Source organism: Talpa occidentalis, unplaced genomic scaffold, assembly GCF_014898055.3.
Source record: "Talpa occidentalis isolate TD23 unplaced genomic scaffold, MPIMG_talOcc4v2.1 talOcc4.6, whole genome shotgun sequence".
Taxonomy (NCBI): Eukaryota; Metazoa; Chordata; class Mammalia; order Eulipotyphla; family Talpidae; genus Talpa; species Talpa occidentalis.
Window position 1 is genome coordinate 105,905,247 of NW_023604972.1, and position 21,672 is coordinate 105,926,918.

General features: G+C 34.3%; 1 protein-coding gene across 7 annotated transcripts in view; it reads right to left on the bottom strand.

Annotated features, from left to right (window-relative positions):
• SKIC3 (SKI3 subunit of superkiller complex) overlaps positions 1 to 21,672 on the bottom strand; it is an 82,046-nt gene that overhangs the window by 43,114 nt on the left and 17,260 nt on the right. For all 7 annotated transcript variants that reach the window (XR_008549385.1, XM_037530506.2, XM_054688454.1 and 4 more), the window contains 18 exons: positions 18,129 to 18,269; positions 17,166 to 17,267; positions 16,184 to 16,323; positions 13,466 to 13,552; positions 13,270 to 13,373; positions 12,335 to 12,461; positions 11,529 to 11,708; positions 11,079 to 11,203; positions 10,128 to 10,381; positions 8,774 to 8,876; positions 6,591 to 6,767; positions 6,356 to 6,500; positions 6,117 to 6,195; positions 5,972 to 6,033; positions 5,800 to 5,856; positions 4,447 to 4,515; positions 2,734 to 2,808; positions 1,975 to 2,116 (listed from right to left, as the gene is read on the bottom strand). Coding sequence is in view for 6 of the 7 variants with exons in the window: in XM_037530506.2 (XP_037386403.1) it covers positions 1,975 to 2,116; positions 2,734 to 2,808; positions 4,447 to 4,515; positions 5,800 to 5,856; positions 5,972 to 6,033; positions 6,117 to 6,195; positions 6,356 to 6,500; positions 6,591 to 6,767; positions 8,774 to 8,876; positions 10,128 to 10,381; positions 11,079 to 11,203; positions 11,529 to 11,708; positions 12,335 to 12,461; positions 13,270 to 13,373; positions 13,466 to 13,552; positions 16,184 to 16,323; positions 17,166 to 17,267; positions 18,129 to 18,269 (2,169 nt within the window). In the remaining variant the exon portion in view is untranslated. The remainder of the gene's footprint in view (positions 1 to 1,974; positions 2,117 to 2,733; positions 2,809 to 4,446; positions 4,516 to 5,799; positions 5,857 to 5,971; positions 6,034 to 6,116; positions 6,196 to 6,355; positions 6,501 to 6,590; positions 6,768 to 8,773; positions 8,877 to 10,127; positions 10,382 to 11,078; positions 11,204 to 11,528; positions 11,709 to 12,334; positions 12,462 to 13,269; positions 13,374 to 13,465; positions 13,553 to 16,183; positions 16,324 to 17,165; positions 17,268 to 18,128; positions 18,270 to 21,672) is intronic.

Below are 21,672 nucleotides of genomic sequence, written 5' to 3' on the forward strand. Positions count from 1 at the left end.
CAGGGGTGGCTAAGCACCACAGATGAATTTGTTAAATGAGTATACGATATGTCTCCACTATAGAGTTAAAAACCTAGCTATGCATTAATTGTCAAGGTATGATTTGATCAATGTTCTAGGTATCTGAATTTTGCAGAAACTTATACAAATACTTTATGTTTTCCACTTTGTAAGGAAATCTGTCAACAAAATTTCTGATCATACACTTCCTCAAACTCTTGGTATTCATTAGAGCATTTGTTTTGGCATATTGCATAATATATTAATGCCCCGAAGTGCTGATGTTTGTAAACTGACTGCCTTCTACTTAAGTGTCTCAGGTTGAATTCACAAAGAGTATTAAAATTTTCTCAATATTTATGAAAAGATATTTTCTCTTCTGATTTTATCAGAATTTATCTGTCTTCATATTATTCAACAAATAATTGCTTCCTAATCACATTATTTCTTCATTAGAATTTTGTCAGGGGATAAATAAAATGCTAGTAAAACTAGTATTTCCTGAGTATCCAGGTACTTGGCAAAATATTTTGTAGCAATCATCTTGTTAGGGAGAAAAGGATGTCCTAAAGCTAATTCCATACAGACTTTGTGGACTACACCCTCCCACTCCAGACCAAAGCCAAAAGACACTGGGAACTCCAAATCCCATCACCACCAAAGGGAAGGTTGCTGGGACCTGAGGGTGGGGTTAAGCAGCCAGGTTTGGTATAAAGCCAGACACGTGGGCTTTGGAGGGGAATCCCCCATTTTGGCTCTCCACCAGCTCACAGCATCCTGCTGGCTCTGAGAGTGCCTTTGGGTTTCCAGGTCAGTGGATTGGGTAGGACGCATTAAAGACTTTATTTCCCTATTTTCTCCCTGAGTTGTACATTTCCTTAATTCCCTTTCCCTTGTAATAAATCTTTTATTAACCTTTTTGTGTGTGCCTGTAGTGGAGTATTAATAAGTCCCTTTTAAGCACACAGGTAAGGACCCACAGCCAGGCAACCCGTTTTATATCGGGGTTGCCCCATAACAATCTCACTTAAATCCTAACCAACAAATACTTTCACTCTTGCATAATAGACAGGAAAATTAAATTCAATTTGGTAACATGTCCAAGGTTTTGTCATGTCTACTAAGTGGCACAGCAGAGATTAAAATCCAATGGTAGTTCTATTGAAGAAGAAAGGAAATTATAATAGATGCTTAATAAAACTTCACTTTTCTGTTCTTTTTAAGCATTTTTTTTCAGTATTTTTGAAGAAAACTCAAAAGTTAAAGTGGGAGGTTAAAAGCACTGAGTTCAGAACTTAAAACAAATTAAAGCATTTAATTCTCACGTCTCTACAATTTACGTATTTCTATCTCTCCTTCTTAAGAGGTAAGATTAAGGGTAAAAGAAAATTGGCTTAAGATTGAGGAGAGAGCCTCCCCAGTGGCGCAGCGGTTGAGCGCTGGGTTGCGAAGCTGCCCGCAGCCTCTGCAGCACCAGTTCAATCCCTGGCTGTTCCCCGGCCACCGGAGGAGGGTCCCACATGGCGCGCAGACCTCTCCTGCCGCCCGCTGCTCCCCTCAGCAGTGTACTTCGGTCCTTCTGCCTGCTCTGCTCCCCGCTCTGGCTCTGGTGAATTCTCTCACCCTCCCGCGCTTCTGACTGTACCCAGTGCTTGCATAAATAAATAAATAAATAAATCTTAAAAAAAAAAAAAAGATTGAGGAGAAAGTAAGAGATCGAACAGCAACAACTCAAGTCTATTAGGCCCCCAAATGCTTTCCAACACAACAGGGAAATTATTAAGTAACAATAATTTTTATCATTTTTCAAAAGTCCTCACTAATATTTAGAAACAAAACTGCTTTGCCACTAAGGGGAAATCGGCAAACTAATGTCTTACGGAATATTAATATTTAACTTGGAATAATTTAAAAAGTGCTTTATATCATTTCAAGTTATTCAAATATCTTGCCATTATACAACAGCTACCTTACCTATGTATTTATTCAAAACAACTTGTGCTGCTGGAATAGCATTCATCTGGAGGATGTTGTACCGGAACAGCTCTGTCTCTCTGTTGCTTTTATCTTGCAATGTTGTACAGACCCAATAGGCATAACCTATTGCTCCCTCAGTCTTTAACAAAGCCAGGTTAACAAAGGACAAAGGGTGATAAACATAACAGTAAAAATAAGAAATGAAACAATGCACTTCAATACAGTAAATATCACATCTTGGCATGAGTCAACCTTAAGTGCCTTTCATTGAAGGGTCACTATGATACAAAATAGCTAAGAACATATTTAAATCACTTGTTCCAATAATAAGTAGAAGAATCAAGTAGGATAAATTAATTGCAGAAAAGAGTCCTGCCTGATGAGATGGTTTTCTTGTTCTCAACACCATTTCCACAGGTAGCACTAATAACTACTAAATAAAAAAATTCTAAAATTCATTCATAAATAATCTATAAATCTCAACCAATTTTAGTCTTTCATGTTTATTTTTTTCTAGAATCTCAGTTACTGTTCTGCATGATTACTATGCTTCATTAAATTCCAATGTCATTTTTTTCAGCTCTTGAAAGATAAATGAAAATGAGTTCTTTCATTAAAGACACTTTATCTGTTCCAAGAAAAAATAAAAAATAGAGACAACTGCTGTCAATAACCCTTGATATCACTATTCAGTTTCTCAACAAAGATAATATTTACTCATTAATGAATCCTCAAGAAGAATGCTCAAATTCTTACATGCATACTGAGTTCTGTAGTGTGCCTGAAGAGATCCATGGTATCATAACTTCCAACTGTTTCTGCAATAAGAGCCTATAAAAGAAAAAATAAGAGGTTCTTAATATGTTTAAAAGGAAAAAAAATAAATGGAACTGGAAGAACAATAAATAATTGCATTAAAAGCAAAGTTAATTTCTTTTTCAATTTTGGGTACCATATTCTTATGGCTGGAAGGATCAAGATGACTTGTTAATTGGCCCTTGAGCTGAAAAATGTTTTCACAAGTCCATCTGCAATTAGGCAGTGGTAGAATAACACACATAAAAATCCTTAAATCACTGATGCAGCTGTACTCCCTTTTCCCTTCCTTTTAACTCTTGGTCTATTAGTACTAGTATTTGTTTGGCATAGAGTTCTTAATCACAGCATCACCTCAGATTCAGCTGGGTAGTTTACAAACAAGGAGGTCCTTTTTATTATATAAATCTCAAGTAGGATCTCAGTATATGTTTTAAAACTGCCTCCAGATTTTAAATATTCTATCTACAAGTTGACTTTGTAGAAATTATGTAATAAGTTAAAATTACTTTTGTTTATCTTTTATAAGAAACTAGGTTTCTTTTAGTTATCATATATTACAAATACTATCCAAAAATTAAGTTACTATTTCCACCATTTTAATTAAATCTACCACTCCCCAAATTAATTTATATTTAAGAAAAATAACAGAAAATTAAATAAAAATAGGTGATTCTGATAAGCATCTAAAATCTTCTGACCTAGACCAGGGCTACTCAAAGTGAAGCCCCTGGACCAACAGACTCATCATCACCTGCCACCAGTTAGAAATATAAAATTATGGGGTCTCCCAAATCTACTAATTGACAGAGGTTAGCACATTAATGCTACTGCTTCCAGATATTACCAGTTAATGGGAATAGTTTCCCTTTTTAATTGTGCTTGCTTCACCAACTAACTCAAAGTTGAGCCAATAATAAAGATGTAGGATCTAAAGACACCAATGAACAATTTTCTGATATGAATGATAGTCCTACTCTTGAACCAAAACAATCAGTCATTACAATTTCTCAACTAGACAAGCCATTGGAGGTCACTCAATCTGATTTCCTTTTTTTTTTTTTGGGTGCGAAAATTCAAATTCAGCAGTGATATGTTAAAATTAAAATTAAAATTCAGTGATATATTAAGATAAAACCATTAATAAGTGACTAATCCAGAGAAATAAACAAGTATCTTGATTCCTTTTTGTTAATACAAAAATCTAAACTTGGGCTTGGGAAAAGAGAGCTCATAAACAAATAAAATATGAAAATTTTACAGAAAATGAGAAAAAACAATAATCAAAATGAAGGTCTTTATTATAAATGTTCACTTTTCCCAGTAAAAATGGGAACAACACGTTGTGAACTTATATAAGCATAATCAAGTCAGACTAACTTAAGGTTCAAAGGCCCCCAAATCAAAACAGAATCATTACAAGCTGAACAATCTCTAAACTTCACATCTACAAGAGTTTAACAACTACTGCCATTTCAAAAGATTAATAAAAGATAAAATGAAACAATGTATACAGAGAACCTAACACAATATCACAACGGGAGCCCTTAAATATTACTGCTATCACTATTATCATTGTTACTTGCTAACAGGTTATTTATAACAATTTATAGTACTAGATTATTTATGTCAATAGATTTGTTAATAACCTACTTGTCCAATCCAGCACATTAAGTAAGATGGATCAAGGGACTGAGCCATTTTGAAAGCTTCATGAGCTTGCTAGAAAAAAGGGGCAAGAAAATATTACATCATTATTTTATAAACTCAATATTAAATTGCTATGTTTAAAAAGCATAAAAGAGAGTAAGAAAATAAGTCAGACTTGTCATTATAAATACATATAAACCTAAAACTTGATTGTTTCAGTGTAATCAGTACAGCTCACAGCTGTTTCTCAATTACACAGGCCTACAAAACTCCCGAGTACAAGTTTCTCCACAGACATAGGAGTTCTGTTCCCCAAGAAAAAAGGAAAATCAAGTCTCTAGAACTTTTACCTAATCATTCCTTCTTTTGTCAATTAAATGTCTGAAAGACATGATTAAGTAAAGCTGTAACTATTCCCCTCTTCTTGAGCTTAACTACCGACCAATGAAATCTGAGACATGTACCTGATACTGGGGGACAAAGGGTGGTCAACATACATGTTACATGGTTTTGTTCTGCTACAAAAAATAACTTATTATTATATGCTGCTTTCTATTGTTTTCTCAATAACCTATGCATGGCAGGAAAGTTTTTCTTATAAAAAAAGTAAGCTCATGGGCAACAGCACTCACAGTTTACTAACTCAGGCCATGCTTCATTAAAATTATTAAAAAATATTTCACATATATTACGATCCCAATTAATTTTTCCTTTATTCTATTTACAATCTTCTAAAGCCAGTTTCTGTAGTAACTTAATGTCTCCTTAGAACACCACTGAAGGGATAAGAGTCAACATACTAGTTGAAATACAAAACCATAGAGATGTGATATTATCTATAGATTTATAATTTCTAAGCATAACCTACAAAAACATTCCCAGTTACTATAATTCAAATTCTCTACTGTATAGCTGTTCAAGAATAACCATTATATTGTAGCATTTAAAGGAATTAGTATCTGCTAACATTAAATCTAAATCACCCAAGCAATGGTGACGTTTAAGTTGCTAAAAAGTATTAATCATGTCCCTTTATTTTAACCCACTTCACCCCAAATCACTCTCCTGGGACTGCTCTTTATGCATACAGAATAAAAATAATAACTCAGAGTAGAATTGTTTAAATCTCTAAATGAAAAACCAGTATAATTATAAAAGCAGGAATTTCAGTAGTGTGAAAAGGAAAATAAATCTTACATAGCCATTATGCAATACAATAAGTAGAAATGGTATTAGTTATCTAGCCTATGAGAAAGCATACTGGATGAATAACAATGTTCAAAATATTTTTCCACAAGAAGTTGAACTATTATGAAGAAATTACATAATGCTCTTCACTTTTAATATGACATTTACCTCAATGTTTTCATTTGCAAGGTATAACACTCCCAAGTTGGTCCATGCAACAGCATTCTAAAAAAATAATATATATATATATATAAATTAGGTCCTTTGCCTACCTGAAGTCTCAAAAAAATGTTAACACTAGATTCTGAAGTTCTTTCTCATAGATACATAGAACACTCACAATTTGTTCTGATTGGATTGATTTGATGAAACAATGTTGAGCAAGAGCATAATTTCTAATACCTGAAAAATACAGAATTTGATGAAACTGAATTTCATTACTGAAACAATCTTCTAAAAATAGTGAAAGGTTACTCAAGTCTTACCACCGTGACATGAAACCACACCAAGAGCGTTCCAGTATAAGTGGTTATTACTGTCGAGTCTCACTGCTTTTTTCAGACACTGAAAAGTAAATTAGATTAATTTTATGCCCTGGAATATCAGCATGATAACAAAATAAATGTTGTTTTATTTGAAAACACAACAGTATTTATCAAAAACATCTTTCAGAAAAGTACTTTGTTTTTTTTTTAAGTTTATAAAAAGCTACTCAGAACCATACATGTAAAGATTTCTCCAACAACTCTTTAAGATCATTTGTGTTGCTGCCTGTTTCTGCTAGATGTTGTGCCTGGCGATAATAATTAATTCCAAGATCACACCACGTATTAGAGGTAGACATCAGCTTTAAAGCACGACCATAACACCTATAGAAGTAAAAAAGAGTATATAACATCACAGTTTGTTAAATGTCTAGTTCACTTTGAATGTCATTAATTGGCAATCTCTGTAATTACCTTCCTCCAAGATGGAGGAGCTCAGTTTTCTTCAATACTTGTTTTCCTTCTTTCTGACCTAGAAGGACTCCTAAAACATTAACATTCACTTTAGATGGTGAGACAGCAGACAGACTGGTACAAGCATCCCCGACTAACTTCCAAAGGCAAGACACATCAGCTCGATGCTGCAGAGCCCTAAAAAAAGAAATAGTGTGATTCTTATAAATTATTTCCAAAAAGTATGGAGCTTTACTGAATTCCTTCTAAATTAATTACACCTCACTATCTCCCTAATAAGAATAGAAGGAAGAGAAAGAGGAGAAAAGGTTTTGAGGTAAGTGCTAGAAATTTCGCAAACACATTTTTGGTACTCTCTTCATCATTTTTATTAGAAATAGCATAAGTCACATAAATCAATAATTTTTACAGGAACAATTGATCTAATATTGACTTTTTAAAACTATATTCTGTGTGTTTAAGCAGTACCCAAGGTACTAAAGTTGGTAACTCTTAGTTGTTATAAACTCAGGTTTTTGATTTCAGATTTTTCCAAAACTAAAAAACAAACTGTATAATCAAATAACTTTGGTGGTCCAAAGGATTTTTACTCTCTGAGATGAAGAATACCGGAAATCTAAATATGATAACCTGTATTTATTAAAGCAGTAAGACTGAACGGAGAAGCTCAAAAAATAAATAACAATATTAATTATAGTGATCAAGGGTACTTGTTTATAGACTGAGAAAATCTCAGCTATAGATTTCTCTTCATTTTTCCCTTCTCAAGATCTTAAATAAAACAAAGCAATTTCGTTTAAGCCAAGTCTCAGTAATCAGCAGTCACAAACAGCTATGTTACTGGCAGATGGATAAGCAGATGGAACATTTTTCATAGCCTTTTCTACTCATGGAGTCCAGCCAAAAATCATTTTCCTAAATCTTCCTAAGAAATATGATTAATTATCAAAGCCATTACTGAAAGCGCACAGTAAGGATCAGAAGGACAACACTATTTGTAGTTCCTGTGCCTAAATATCTTAGCTTAATTTCTAAAATTAACAGCATGGGAGAAGAAAAGAGAGGGGAAAAGAGAAATAGAGGCAATTTCAACAGTCTAAACTCTATCTCCTTTTAAGTTCAATAAAAAATTATCTACATGGTAGAGCAACTTCTATCACCCTTAACACAATTGTGAACTTTTAAGCCTAGAAGTAAATATAAATTCGGGGATTACAATCAGAAATTTTATATGCCTCCTTATAATTGGTTGTGAGTGCTACATGCTTACTAAACAAAATCTCCCTTGCCCAGAAAGACAGTATTTGTAGCTCAAGTATCATCACCCACATTTACTATTAAACACTAGTTCAAACTAAATATGCCCTCTCTTCACAATGCCTTCTTCGTAAAGAGCCATACTATGGACACTTGAAAAGCAGCAAAAAAAAAATTAGTGAAAGAAAAAAGACTACGATTTTCATCTCATATTTTGGGTGAAGCAATTCTAGAGTAACCAAATCAATAAAGGAAACGCAAAAAAAAGTAAGTAAAAAGGAAAAAAGGGAAGCACAAGAAAGATGTCCAAGAACAAGAAAATTTAAATGTATGTCTAACTTCTGGACTCTATCTTTTTAAGTCATCTACCACAAGCAATACTTCTACCTAATTAATGAATTTATAGTTCTATAAAATAACAGATTTACTCAATTTTTAAGATTTTTTTTCTTGCTACAGGACATCACTTTCTTCTCCCACACAGATTCTTTCCAGGAGCAACCAGATTGCTCATTTTCTCTTACCTTCAGTCCTACCGGTAGGCCTTAAAGAAGTCATTCCCACTGAGTGTAAAGCATACTGTACACTGCACCTCTATTTCCCAGTCACTTCCAAGGAGAGATACTCCATTTCTAGACCTCCTGAGAAAGAACACTAATACATGGTCTCAGAGCTGCTGTTCCACTAGCAGACTGTTTTTCTGCCTTTTCAATTTTCCTTGTGCATCCAGTGAGTCTATCTGTTCCCCAGTGCGAAATTAGTACGTGTATGTTATAGAATTCATTTGTGAGTCTGTTAGTCCTTATATTTGATACTTTGAATAATGATTATTATATCTCACAGATTAAACATAAATGATTTTCTAAATTTGGCTTTATTATACTACTAAGCAAATAAACACAATGAATAATAAGAATAATACTAACCAAGTAAAATACTCCAGGGCTTTTTCTATGTAGTCTACAGCTTTCCCATCAAGATAATCAACTAGAGCTCCTTTTGCCATCATGAGATAGCATTCACCCAGACCTAAAAAATCAGTTAAGTTTATAGTTGTTAAAGCATGTAAAAGAATACATTAGAATAAATTTCAAATAAAATTACTGGTGTTAAAGCTACTTTCAGAAAACAAAATTTCATATTTTATGAAAATTTTCTTTAAACAGGGTCTTGCATATATTATGTAAGTAATTCAAATAACAAGGTCCTACTGGAGCAAATTTGTACTAAGTGGTTAAAAACTATAGAATCTAAGAATATCCTTGACTTTTGGGCAAATTACTCACCTCTTAAAACCTCAACTTTGAAATTAGAGATATTACCTAACTGCAATTCTCTACCATATTACTATTTACTAACTATTGCAAAATAAGACTTGATCCTCTTATATTCAAAACTGTACAGCAAACTATATTATAAATATTAAATGAAACTGCACTTTCCTAAGGTGCCAAGAAAAAATTTAATAAATGTAAGTTCTCTTTCTCTTGAGGAAAGAGTTTTTAAAAAAGTTTTAAGGCCTAAGTTACATGTCACTAAAATATATCACTATTTCTGATTTAAATCTCAATTGATTCTTTAAATATGAAAAGGAAATGGAAGACAGATATATAATTGGCTCAAGTTTATTTCTAATGGCTAGATATAATCACAGAAAAAGTTGGATCATCTATTAATGATGGTGTTTTACTTTATATTCCCAAAAACAAAATGTTAAAAATGAATAAGTAATGTTTTAGTAGCTGAACAGCAATGTTAATTTTTCTCATTGATGGAAACATAATCTAAAAAGAATATACTTCATATTTTTAAAAGAAAGAAGGAATAAGTATCCTATGGAGGAAATGAAATCAATTTAGATAATGACAAAACAATGCAAGTTGCCACTGAAATTTAAAAACTGAAAAAAAAACATAAGCTTCTATAATTTACTAAGCAATTAAAAGGTATCAAAATAATCTGAGGATACAGTGAATTAACTATCAAAATACAAAAGCAGGGAAACACTTGTTTTAGAAATCCACTTTCAGATCCAATACCTTCAGGCCATTTTTTTAAAAGTTAAATCTTTATCAGATTACTATTTAATTGTTCATCAAAAAAGATTTGACCTTTCTATATTCAAATCTGTATAACAAGCCAGAATATAAAAGGTTCATATCAGACATTTGCCATTGACGAAAGAAGTCCTTTTAAGTTACAGGATACAGTTAGGATATTTACTCAAGGATTTTCACTTTAGTATCACAAAAGACAAAGGAACTATTGAAAAGAAATTACCTTTCAAAGCAGGTACATAGTCTTCTTCCTTTTTAATGATCAGCTGGTATTGAGCTACAGCCTCCTTATATTTGCCTAGGATTTGCTGTATTGCTGCAACCTTAAACACGCTGTATGTGGATTCTGGGTTCAGCTCACTGGCTTTTGTGAAGGATTTCAAGGCTGTTGTATAGCCACCTCTGCTTAAGTATGCCTCTCCTAATGACTCCCAACAATTAAAGTCCTTTGGGTCTGCCCTTAATGCTGCCTGTAAACTAAAATTTCAAGAAAACAATAAGAAAACTAAAGTAATAGAACTAGTATCATATCTGAAAGGGAAATACAAAATAATCAACTAAAGCATACATCATGGGTCCTTCAATTTACAAAAATGCTATTGAAAGCAGGTATACTTGTTCCTTTCAGGACTTGAATTTTTTAATACTAAGGAATTTTATTACAATTTCAGAATGATCAAGAACAAAATATTATTTTATATTTTTTAAAGATTTATTTATCTATGCATATAAGAACTGGTGTGTTGGCCAGAGGTTGGGGGGATGAGAGGATTCACCAGAGACAGAGTGGGGAGCAGAACAGGCGGATTGACTGAAATACATTGCTGAGGGGAACAGCAGGTGAGACAGGAGAGGTCTGCTGTGCCAAGTAGATTAGCTCCCTGGCCGGAGATTGAACTCTTGCTGTAGTGGCTGTGGATAGCTTCATGGTACTGAGACTTAGTCCCTTGCACCACCCAAGAACAAAATACTATTTTAGTAAGTGCTTACCAGAATTTCTTTTCTTTGACTATCAATAGAAGAACTCCAGTTTCCTATTCTACCGGAATAAGTATGCATCTCATTAAGAATCATCACAGTCTATAAGCCCTCACCAACGCTTCTACCAAAACAGTTGAGCTGAAAAAATCTGTTAGGCTATCTAACAGAGCTTCAGTATAAAAAGATGCCTTACTCAGCCACTGCTTGAGAATGTTGACCAGCTTTCAAATAGTATAGTCCTCGCCTAAGCCAGGCCCATTTCGCTGTTCCCGCACTTGCCTTTTGAGTTACTGTTGTTAGGATAGCTAAGGCAGTTTCCTAATAATAAAAAAGACGTATTAGAGATATCAAATACTGTGAAAATATAGAATACCTTTGTAAAGTATGTATTTTCATTTGCTGCTTCTGATGTTATTAAATTATACAGGTATACACTGAATTACAGTTTCAATAAAAAGTGATGAGCAATTTAATATCTGACAATGAAAAAGAAAATTTACTTGGAAGTAGTACCAAATATATTTCTATTTAATCCACAAAGAAACACTTTTAACAAGGTAACTTTGAAGTACAGATACATAAAAATATTTCTATTTCTATACTCAGGATAAAAACAAAAGACAAAAAATGGTATGAGGCATACCATTTCTTCAAGCTCCACGCTTAAGTCAACAGCTGCAGCTCCAGATTCTGCATCTGCATCATCTAATTCAAAAGCCTTCCTGTAACATCCACGGGCTCTGTTTTTATCTCCTACTATATCTCTGTAATAATGCCCTAAGTAGTAAAAAACTTTCCCCAAGTATGGATCCAGTTTGGCAGCCTTTAAAATAAAAATTGATAACAACAGAATATTAAAGTTTGTTATGATGGGTCACTTTAAAAACACAAAATACACAGATTGAAGGAAAAAGGTAACAATTTTATTTAGCACACAAAAATATGCCAAAACATCCCTTAATATAAGATTTAAAACAGCTCGCTATCAATGATTATAAGAAACACAAGTGTAAAAATATTATTTCCTTATTATAAGAAATGTGAAATGACATAATTACATTACTCTGCTTTCATGAGTCAAGAAAAGACTGTAAAATTTCCAGATATTAAAAATTTAAAAAACAAGCAGTTAAATATCCAAAAATATATAAGACTCATATGCCCATAAAACCACAGAGAAAATTACTTAAAAACAATATAGTTTTCCAAAGATAATTATGTCTATGTTTTGTAATGTTTCTTAAATAAGGGCATTTTTATGGTTTAACTTTCTCCTTGAAAACCTCTATGTATATATATATACACAAATATATATATAAACATTTTCACAAAACCTTATATATGAAAGTTAAAATGAAAAAACAATTCAGTAAAGATTAAATACCTAACTTATATGATTCTTTAATGAATTCATTTCAGTTAAGTATTGAATTACAGCACTTGTTTTACCTTCAGAAAATGAGTAAGAGCCTTTGTTTTATCTTTTCTTGTTTCTTCCCCCATGGCCCAATATGTCAATCCGAGCTGGTAATGATATTCAGCATTTTCAGCATCTTTTTCAAGGGCTCTCTGAAAACTAAGTCAACAAAGGGAAGTAAGAAGGAATATTAAAATATACATAAAAATAAAGTATAGGATACTTTCAGTTGTAATAACATTTGAATGATTCAAGGAGGCTAAATTAAAAACAAGTCATTATTTTAGGATTTAGATTAGAATGAGAAAAAATACGATTTATTTTTAAAGAAGATGTGCTTTAAAAAGCACAATGGCCTTTCAGTTCTGTTATGTGCTAAGTGTTCAGAGCATACATTGAACACAATGCATGTTTACTAAATATTATGATCAGCTAATCAGATTTCAACTTATCATGGAATTTCTTTATAGTTACTGTGCTAAATACATTTCTTTTTTTTTTTTTTTTTTAATAAAGTAATTTTTTTTTTTTTTAGAGGCATGTTTTATTTATTTATTTGTTTGTTTTTTGTGTGTTTATACATGCACTGGGTACAGTCAGAAGCGCGGGAAGGTGAGAGAATTCACCAGAGTCAGAGCGGGGAGCAGAGCAGGCAGAAGGACCGAAGTACACTGCTGAGGGGAGCAGCGGGCGGCAGGAGAGTTCTGAGCGCCATGTGGGACCCTCCTCCGGTGGCTGGGGAGCAGCCGGGGATCGAACCCGCGCCGCCGAGGCCGCGGGCAGCTTCGCAACCCAGCGCTCAACCGCTGCGCCACCGGGGAGGCCCTAAATACATTTCTTAAAAAGAATAAGGCTCATAAAGATCATTTACACAGAACTGATTCTTTAGCAAGCCCACACAATTTGAATTTCTGAGATATAAAGTAGGATATGACTGGATCTATATGCAATCTAAATATATCCTTACCATTTTTCTGCTTGTGGATAGTCCTTTCTGGTAAAATGTATTAAAGCCTCCAGGGCATGAGCTTCAGTTAGGTCAGGGTAAGAAGAGAGAAGGTCTCCCATGATCTATAAAGTATATATATATATATATCTGTCAATTCCATATCCAAATAAAAATAACTTTCAATTTTTGTTAAGGTTGAATCAAAAAAACAAACCTTTGAAGCTTCATCTAATGAGCCTTTGTTCAGATAGGCCAAGCTTTTGAGAACCAGAAGTCCTGGGATATTATTTGCATCAGAAACCTAGAAAATAATTGTAAAGAATTGCTATAAATCTTCAACACAATGCAGCAATGTTTGCTTTAATTAAAGGACAACCATAGGAGAGCACAGCATGAAGACAGAGAAGACCTGATTTCTACTGCCATTAACACTTCTACTCTTTGTAACCTTTTTATTAGGGAAAATTTCAAATAGATTTTTAAAAAATTAGAGAACAGTGCACTTGTCAAAATTCCGGCTTCAAAATTATTAACTCTAAGTCAACATTTTTCATTTATGACTCTATCCATTCCACCACACTCTTGCTTAGATTATCCCAGGTATTATAATTTTCTATCTGATATGTCAGTATCTATATCTAAAATATAAATTCAGGGCCTCCCTGGTGGTGCAAGGGGTTAAGACATAACCTATGAAGGGCCTCCCCATGGCGCAGCAGTTGAGCACTGGGTTGCGAGGCTGCCCACAGCCTCTGCAGCGCTGGTTTGATCCCCAACCACTGGGCAAGGGTCCCACAATAGTGCACAGACCTCTCCTGCCACCCGCTGCTCCCCTCAGCAGTGTACTTCAGTCAGTCTGCCTGTTCTGTTCCCCACTCCGTCTCTGGTGAATCCTCTCACCCCCACGCCTCTGGCCTGTACCCTAGCTCTTGTATGCATAAATAAATAAATATTTTAAAATATGTATATATATATAAAAATTCATTTATTAAACATTATAATCAAACTACCATGATTTGCTAACTAATAGTACATCCTTAATATCATCAAATAACTAGTTTCATAAAATACTTGAATTTATTTTAATCAAAATCCAAATAAGCTATATGTATTTCAAATGACTTAAATTTTATTTAACTCTACAGACTTTATTCTTTCATCACTTCTGTTTTCTTACAGTTTAACTACTGAAAAATATGAGTCATTGTCACAATTTGGATTTTGCTGAAAGTATTCTCATGGTATTAGCACATTCCTTAGTATTTTCTATAACTTAGCAGTTAACTTTAGAAGCTCAATCTATTCAGGTTTGATGTTTTGGCAAGCATTCCTCATATGTACATGCAGTTGGTTATGTCCAGTTGTCTTTTTTTCTGTGATGTTAGTCATTGCTCCTCAATGCCTAGATAAAGTAACTCATCATGGGTTGCAAAATGGTGACTTTCTAATTCTATCATCCCTTCTTCCCTTATTAGATGGAATACTTCAATAAAGAGAAATTTCCCCCTCCTGTCATTATCAATTTGATTATTTTGAGGAACAATTCATAAAGAAAAGATAGGATAAATACTTTTATTCTTTCCAATCGGTTCCTTAGCAACCTCCTAAACATATTTGATGTTCCACTCCATTGCAGTAATTAGTGCTTAAACCATCCCCTCTTTAGCCAGTGAGAACCAATTCAAGTTTTTTCCTGAGCTCTCCTGACATAATTCGAGCAGCTTTTTATAGTGTTCTCCCTTTCTAGCATTACAAGATGTTCTGGGCTTATCTTGTACATTTTTTTTTTAATTCCTGGACTCTACCAGTTCTCCATGAAACTTTTTTTCAAAAAACAATTATTGAAAAGAGCTCCAGAAAACATTTATATAAAGCACATTATTGGTGGGAGGGTAAATAGAAAATAAGAAAATATGATTTTTGTTCTTAAAGGATGCTGACAACTGTTCTAATTAAAAAAAAAAGTCATGAAATGCAAAGCCCTTTTTTTAATATATCAACTATTTCTCCATATCATTAATGTTATAGATAAACTTTCATTTTTTTATTTTATTTTATTTTTTTTTAAAGATTTATTTATTTATTTATACAAGCACTGGGTACAGTCAGAAGCGCGGGAGGGTGAGAGAATTCACCAGAGCCAGAGTGGGGAGCAGAGCAGTCAGAAGGACCAAAGTACACTGCTGAGGGGAGCAGCGGGCAGCAGGAGAGGTCTGCGCGCCATGTAGGACCCTCCTCCGGTGGCCAGGGAGCAGCTGGGGATCGAACCGGCACTGCAGAAGCTGTGGGCAGCTTCGCAACCCAGCGCTCAACCGCTGCGCCACCAGGGAGACCCCAAAGCCCTTTAAAAGATACAAAACTATGATTTTTTTTAAACAAACCTGAAAACCCTGCAATAAACTGAGATATAATCTAAGTTTTAGACAAAAAAAGTCTTCACCTGACAAAAAATTTAAAGGCACCATGTAGTTATAATTCATAATTTACTGATGGGTTTTTGCTATGGAATTTCAAATTGCTTGAACCAAAAACATTAAGAAATCAGTTTCCTACTTAAGAATAATTATCCTCTGAGTATCTTATTAAGTTGAATAAAAGAAATTAACAACATTCTCTATCATGAAGTTACTAGTATCCTTGATAATTCTTGTCAATAATTTATTAAATATTTTCTGGAGAAAAAAATTTAGAATTCCAGATTCATAATAATCAAGAAGTAATAACCTAAGAGGGCAAAAAGAAAAGGAGAATAAGAGCAAGAACTAAAGAAACTGTACCATACAAAGACTGTTATGAACTTAACCAAGAGGGAACTGGGTGAATAATGTAGAAAAGTACAGGAGTAGTGAATTCATACATTTAACTCAAATTCATGTACACCAATACTGTGGTAAGGATTATCTGATTGAAGGGAAAAAACTAGTTAGACTACCTGATCAAGAGTATGAATTGCTTCTTCTGAAGATTCATAATCTGAGAGTTTAATCAAAGCCTCTGCTTTCAAACGAAGACAAAGGTTCTTCTGATGAAGACTGCCACCAGAGTCACTAATATTATCTAGTTTCTTCAGAGCTGAAAAAATTAGGGACATCCGAATGAAAACAATCACATCACTTCATTTTTCTTTCTTTTTTTTCTTTTTGACAGTGACATTTAATAAAAAGTACAGATACAACAAATTGCCAAAATAATGTACATTAAAGAATAATTCAAAGCTAAATATAAGTTCTCCCCTGAACTATGAAAATATCTGAGTTTAAAACATATCTAATTTTAAAACCTCTGTCTTCACATAACATATAATAAAACTGAAAATCCTGAAATACAACATGACTAACTATATCTGCTACAAAATAAAAGTTAGTCCTTAGCCAAAGCTTCTGTAACAAACATAGCAAATTAAGGCTACTAGAAGGGAAAAGAAGCTAAACTCGAATAGGCCACAGTGAACTGTTTCTCAATTACAGAAGCTAGGACACCAGTGTATCAAAAGCAGTGAATCATTTTTATGATTTCCTGTCCCCACACCTGACCAATTTGATTACATTCAAATAGGCACTCCAAGATGCTAATACATCCCTTTTCTACATCAGAGGAATCAAGAACTCCTGAAGGTCCAGGGACATATCAGAAACTCCCTTATTAAAAAAATAGACACTACCCCCACCTCATACCTAAACTGACTATGTCAAAATTCCAAGTGTGGGAAATCTTTGATACTCACTGTCAGTTTTAAAATAAATACACTAGTAGATATGCATACAGACCTGACATTTTTTAACCTCCTCAATGAGATTTAAGTTAATTGGTACTTAAAAATACAATACATAACATCTGGGTTTTTAAAATTACTATCTTTCTTTTTAAAGGTGGAAATAAACAGGGTCAGCTGCCCTTAAAGATGTCAAGAATACCTTGATTGCATGATAGAACAGCTTCCTTAGGTCTATGCATTTTGACTTGAGTTTCTGCCAGATGATACCATCCAGTTGTGCAGAGGGGACTTTCCTTTAACCCTGAAAGAATAAAAGCAGTCATAAAATCCAAGGTTTCATGACTACAGAAATGAATGGTACCACCATCTACTTCTTAAATCAGATCCTCCCTTCTCTATCATCTCTTACATATAATCAATCAAAACCACATTGATTCCATGCCCTAACCCATTTCTCTACCACTACCACTTCAATCCAAACTTTACCATCTTTAAAAATTTGAAAGTTTCATTATCTTTATCCTCGATCATTGCAAGTGCTTGCCATTCACTCTAATTCATTCTCTGTTATACCCAGAAGAGTTTTCAAAACATAATGGGATTATGAAATTCCCCCGCTTAAAATCTCACTGTTTCCCTGCTGCCTATAAGGAAACATGCAAACTCCTTAAGATTTCTAGGGTCCTCTCTAGCCTTCATTCTTGCCCCTTTCCTGCTCCCATACTTCATTCTCAAGTCTTGCTGAATTAGAAGCAGTTCCTTGAGTACCAGATTTCCTCAGGCTTCTTCGCTTCTTGGCTTAAAATCCTCCTCCCACCACGAGGCTTGTTATTTGTCTTCCGATCTCAATTTGAGTCAAATAGTTCATCCAGAAACATCAGACCCAAGGAGACTAAGTTAAAGCTTCCTAATAATGGAGATGTTATTATCCTTATTTTACAAATGAAACACTAGATATAGAGTCTAATGAACTTTCCCAGGGTCTTGAAATTAGAGAGTGGTGGTGTTGGAAATCAAACTTAAGGAGATTCCAGAGTGAGTTAGTATATGTATGTATTTCTGCTTCTATCTTAAATACACATTACTTAAAAAAAAACCCAAAGAAAAATGCCTACTGACTAACAGCTAGTCTTCATGTTGCTACTGTATACTGCACACTTACCTTGTGTTAAATTCCTAACAGCATCTTCATACTTTTTGTCCTGCCAAGCTTTAATGCCTAAACCAATGAGGCCTGGACCACTTTTTGAATCCATTTCTACTAGTCTGCAACAATACTGCTGCCCCTCCTCAGTAAGATTTCCTGGAATGAAAAGAAAAAATTATTAGTATACATATGTCAAGTTTTAAGAGCCAAAACCTATATAGAAATCTCAAAAGTGGGCCTCCCCAGTGGTGCAGTGGTTGAGCGCTGGGTTGCGAAGCTGCCCGCAGCCTCTGCAGTGCCGGTTCCATCCTTGGCCGCAGGACGAGGGTCCCACATGGAGCACAGACCTCTCCTGCCGCCTGTTGCTCCCCTCAGCAGTGTACTTCGTTGGTCTGCCTGTTCTGTTCCCCACTCTGGCTCTGGTGAATTCTCTCACCCTCCCACGCTTCTGACTGTACCCAGTGCTTGCATAAATAAATAAATAAATAAATAAATAAATAAATAAATAAATAAATCTTAAAAAAAAAAAAAAAACATTAAAAACAATAACTTTTCTCTAAAGATGGTTCTTTATGCTCCAATAATGAACAATTAACTATATGTGGGGCCTTCCTGGTGGCACAGGGGTTAAGTCGCAGCACTATGAAGCTAATCACAGCCACACAAGTTCGATCCCTGGCTGGCCAGGAGGTGACCCACATGGTGCAGCAGACCTCTCCTGTCTTACCTGCTGCTCCCCTCAGCAGTGTATTTCAGTCAATCCACCTGTTTTGTTCCCCTCTCTGTCTCTGGTGAATCTTCTCATCCCCTGCACCTCTGGCCTGTACCTCAGTTCTTATAAATAAATAAATCTTCAAAAAAAAAAAAGAAATCTCAAAAGCTTGTGACAGCCCCCATCATATCCTGATTCAAGAATTTACCTACAAAGGGTGAAGTATCTCCCCAACTTATATAACAGACAGCCTGAATCGAGAGTCCCAAATAAATCCAAACAAACACACCACAAGGCATATAATTAAACTGCCAGCAATTAACGATAAAAAGAATTCTAAAAGAATCCAGAGAAAAACAAGTTATCTATAAGTAAAGCCCTGTAAGTTATCTATAAGTAAGCCCAGAAGAAATGGCATGAAATATTTAAAGTCCTAAAAGAAAAGAATTTCCAACTGAGAATTCTTTATCCTGTTAGCCTGTCATTCAAAATTGAAGGAGGGATAAAGAGCTCCACAAGCAAAGATTAAAAGAATTCATCACCACTAAGCCAGCCTTTCAAGAAACACTAACAGGACTCATAAAATATAAAGAAACCCTATCTAGAAGGAATAAAACACCAAAATCACACAATATGGAGGAGGAGTAAAGTAAAGCTGTAGACCATCAGAATCAGTTTGAGATCAGTCCATTCAATAGGTCACAAGTATATAATTGTATACAAAAGCGACAGGAAAGCCTCAAAATAAAAACCAATGAAAGAAATGCATGAGAAATTGGAAAGGGAGCCCAAATAGAACATAAAAAGACGTCAAAGCACAAGAGAATAACAGAAAAACAAAGGAACTAAGAAAATCTATTAACTCCCCCAAAAAAACCCAAATAACAAAATGGCACTAAATACTTATATTTTAATAATTATCTTAAATACACAGTCTGAATTTATCAGTTAAAAGACACAGAGTGGTTGAAAGGGTCAGAAAAAAAAAATCTACCTTTTTTGCTGTCTACAAAAATTCTTGTAAGCTCTAAAACAGGCTTACAAAGTAAAAGCAAGAAAGATAATCTTATAAGCAAATGGTAATTACAGTTGTGCCTTCCATTTCTACCCACTTGTGTCAAATTCTCTGATTACATGGAAAAATAATTCATGACATGCTATTCGCAGCAACATGGACGGAGCTAGAGGAATTATGCTCAGTGAAATAAGCCAGGAAGGAAAAGAAAAATATCGGATGATTTTACTTATAGCAGGAATATATAGGGGAACCAAATAATAACGGGGAAAAAATAGTAACAGTACAAAACACAACAAAACAAAAACAGACAATTATAAATCAGAGACATCCTGCAGGGGAGGAGAAAGGACAGGGCTCAGAGGGAGGGAGGGAGGAGCACAGGGGACTGAGATGATGGTGCACAGGTGCACTGGTGAAGGAAACTCTATGGGGACTATACCTGAGGGGGTGGAGGGAAGCAAATATTGTTTAAAAATGAACAATGATGTAAAAAATTTAAAAAAAAATTGAAAAACAATAATTCATGACAGACTATCTTGACTACAGAAACTATCTTTATTACAGAAAACACACCTGTAATGAAAAAAATTGTCAATCATGTACCTTTCCAATGATCATCTCTACCTAGGGTGTCTAATAACCACACACAGGTAAGTCAAGTGTGGTTAAGTATGTGGAATAATTTCCACAAAAAGCCTTTAAAACAGAGTAAACTTCGCTAACATACTCACTTTGCTAACTTCTAGGAGCACAATTATAAACAAAAACAGAGTTGTTGAGACTGCATGTCAACCCCTGAGTAACAAAATCTCTACATATGACAGCTGGTACTTAAAGGAATTTTCTATAGGTTCCTCAAAACCATCAATAGTAATGACACTAATGATCCTGTGTAAAGAGACAAGAAACAGTCTGGCCTCAAAATTCAATTCTCTTCTCCTTACTAGTTAAGTGTTGAATAATAAATAAATGTAGAGGCTAACCACAGAGATTAAACAGACTTCTTTGCTTTTCAATAGAAAATGACTTGTCTGCTCTTGTTAACATTTAAGGGAGTGTTGGATTCCAGATTTAACAACTTGAAAATAGTATGACAATATTATTTTTCTTTGTCAATAAGGCAGGCCAGACTTAGAACTGATGTATGATAAGTCACCAAGGATGAAAGGTGTTTTGAAGTAGTTCAGAATAAATGCTAAGTAATTCCTATAAGAATTCTGTGTCCTAAGGTTTACCACAGAAAAAGTTTTTAAGTAACCAATTCATTTCTGACATTCTAAAGAATCTGATCATTACTATAGAATTTTTCTTTTAAATAAGCCTAGTGGGGGGTGGGCAGCATGTTCTTTCTTATTATACTTTCACCTGGATTTTCTAATATTTCTAAAACATAAAATCTTTTCTTTGAAGCAGCAAGCCTTCTTCTCCTCCCCCATTTCAGCAATTAATCAAAAAAGGTCATTTGGCATGAAATAACATTTCTTCAGATGACAACTGTAAAAGTTATTCCCTACTTGTTATGTGAAGCTTTATATATTGAGTCATTTTGAAAATGAATCTTCAAGTCTCAACATGCAAAGGGGGACAAAGAATGAAATTTATTTATCCCCAGTGGAAGACAACCCAGTGATTAACTGCTGTGAATCTGTAGAAACTCAAGTATTCTGGGGGAGGATAAGTCAGCCTTCAGAGACATTTCAGATTTTCAGAAGTTCTTAATACATACAAAGTTTGGTTTAAAGGAACACTGAAAAGAAAGAAATTATTAAGCACAGCTTCCTACCGTTTCCTGCATTAACTAACAAACTTCCACCTAAGAATAAAGCTTT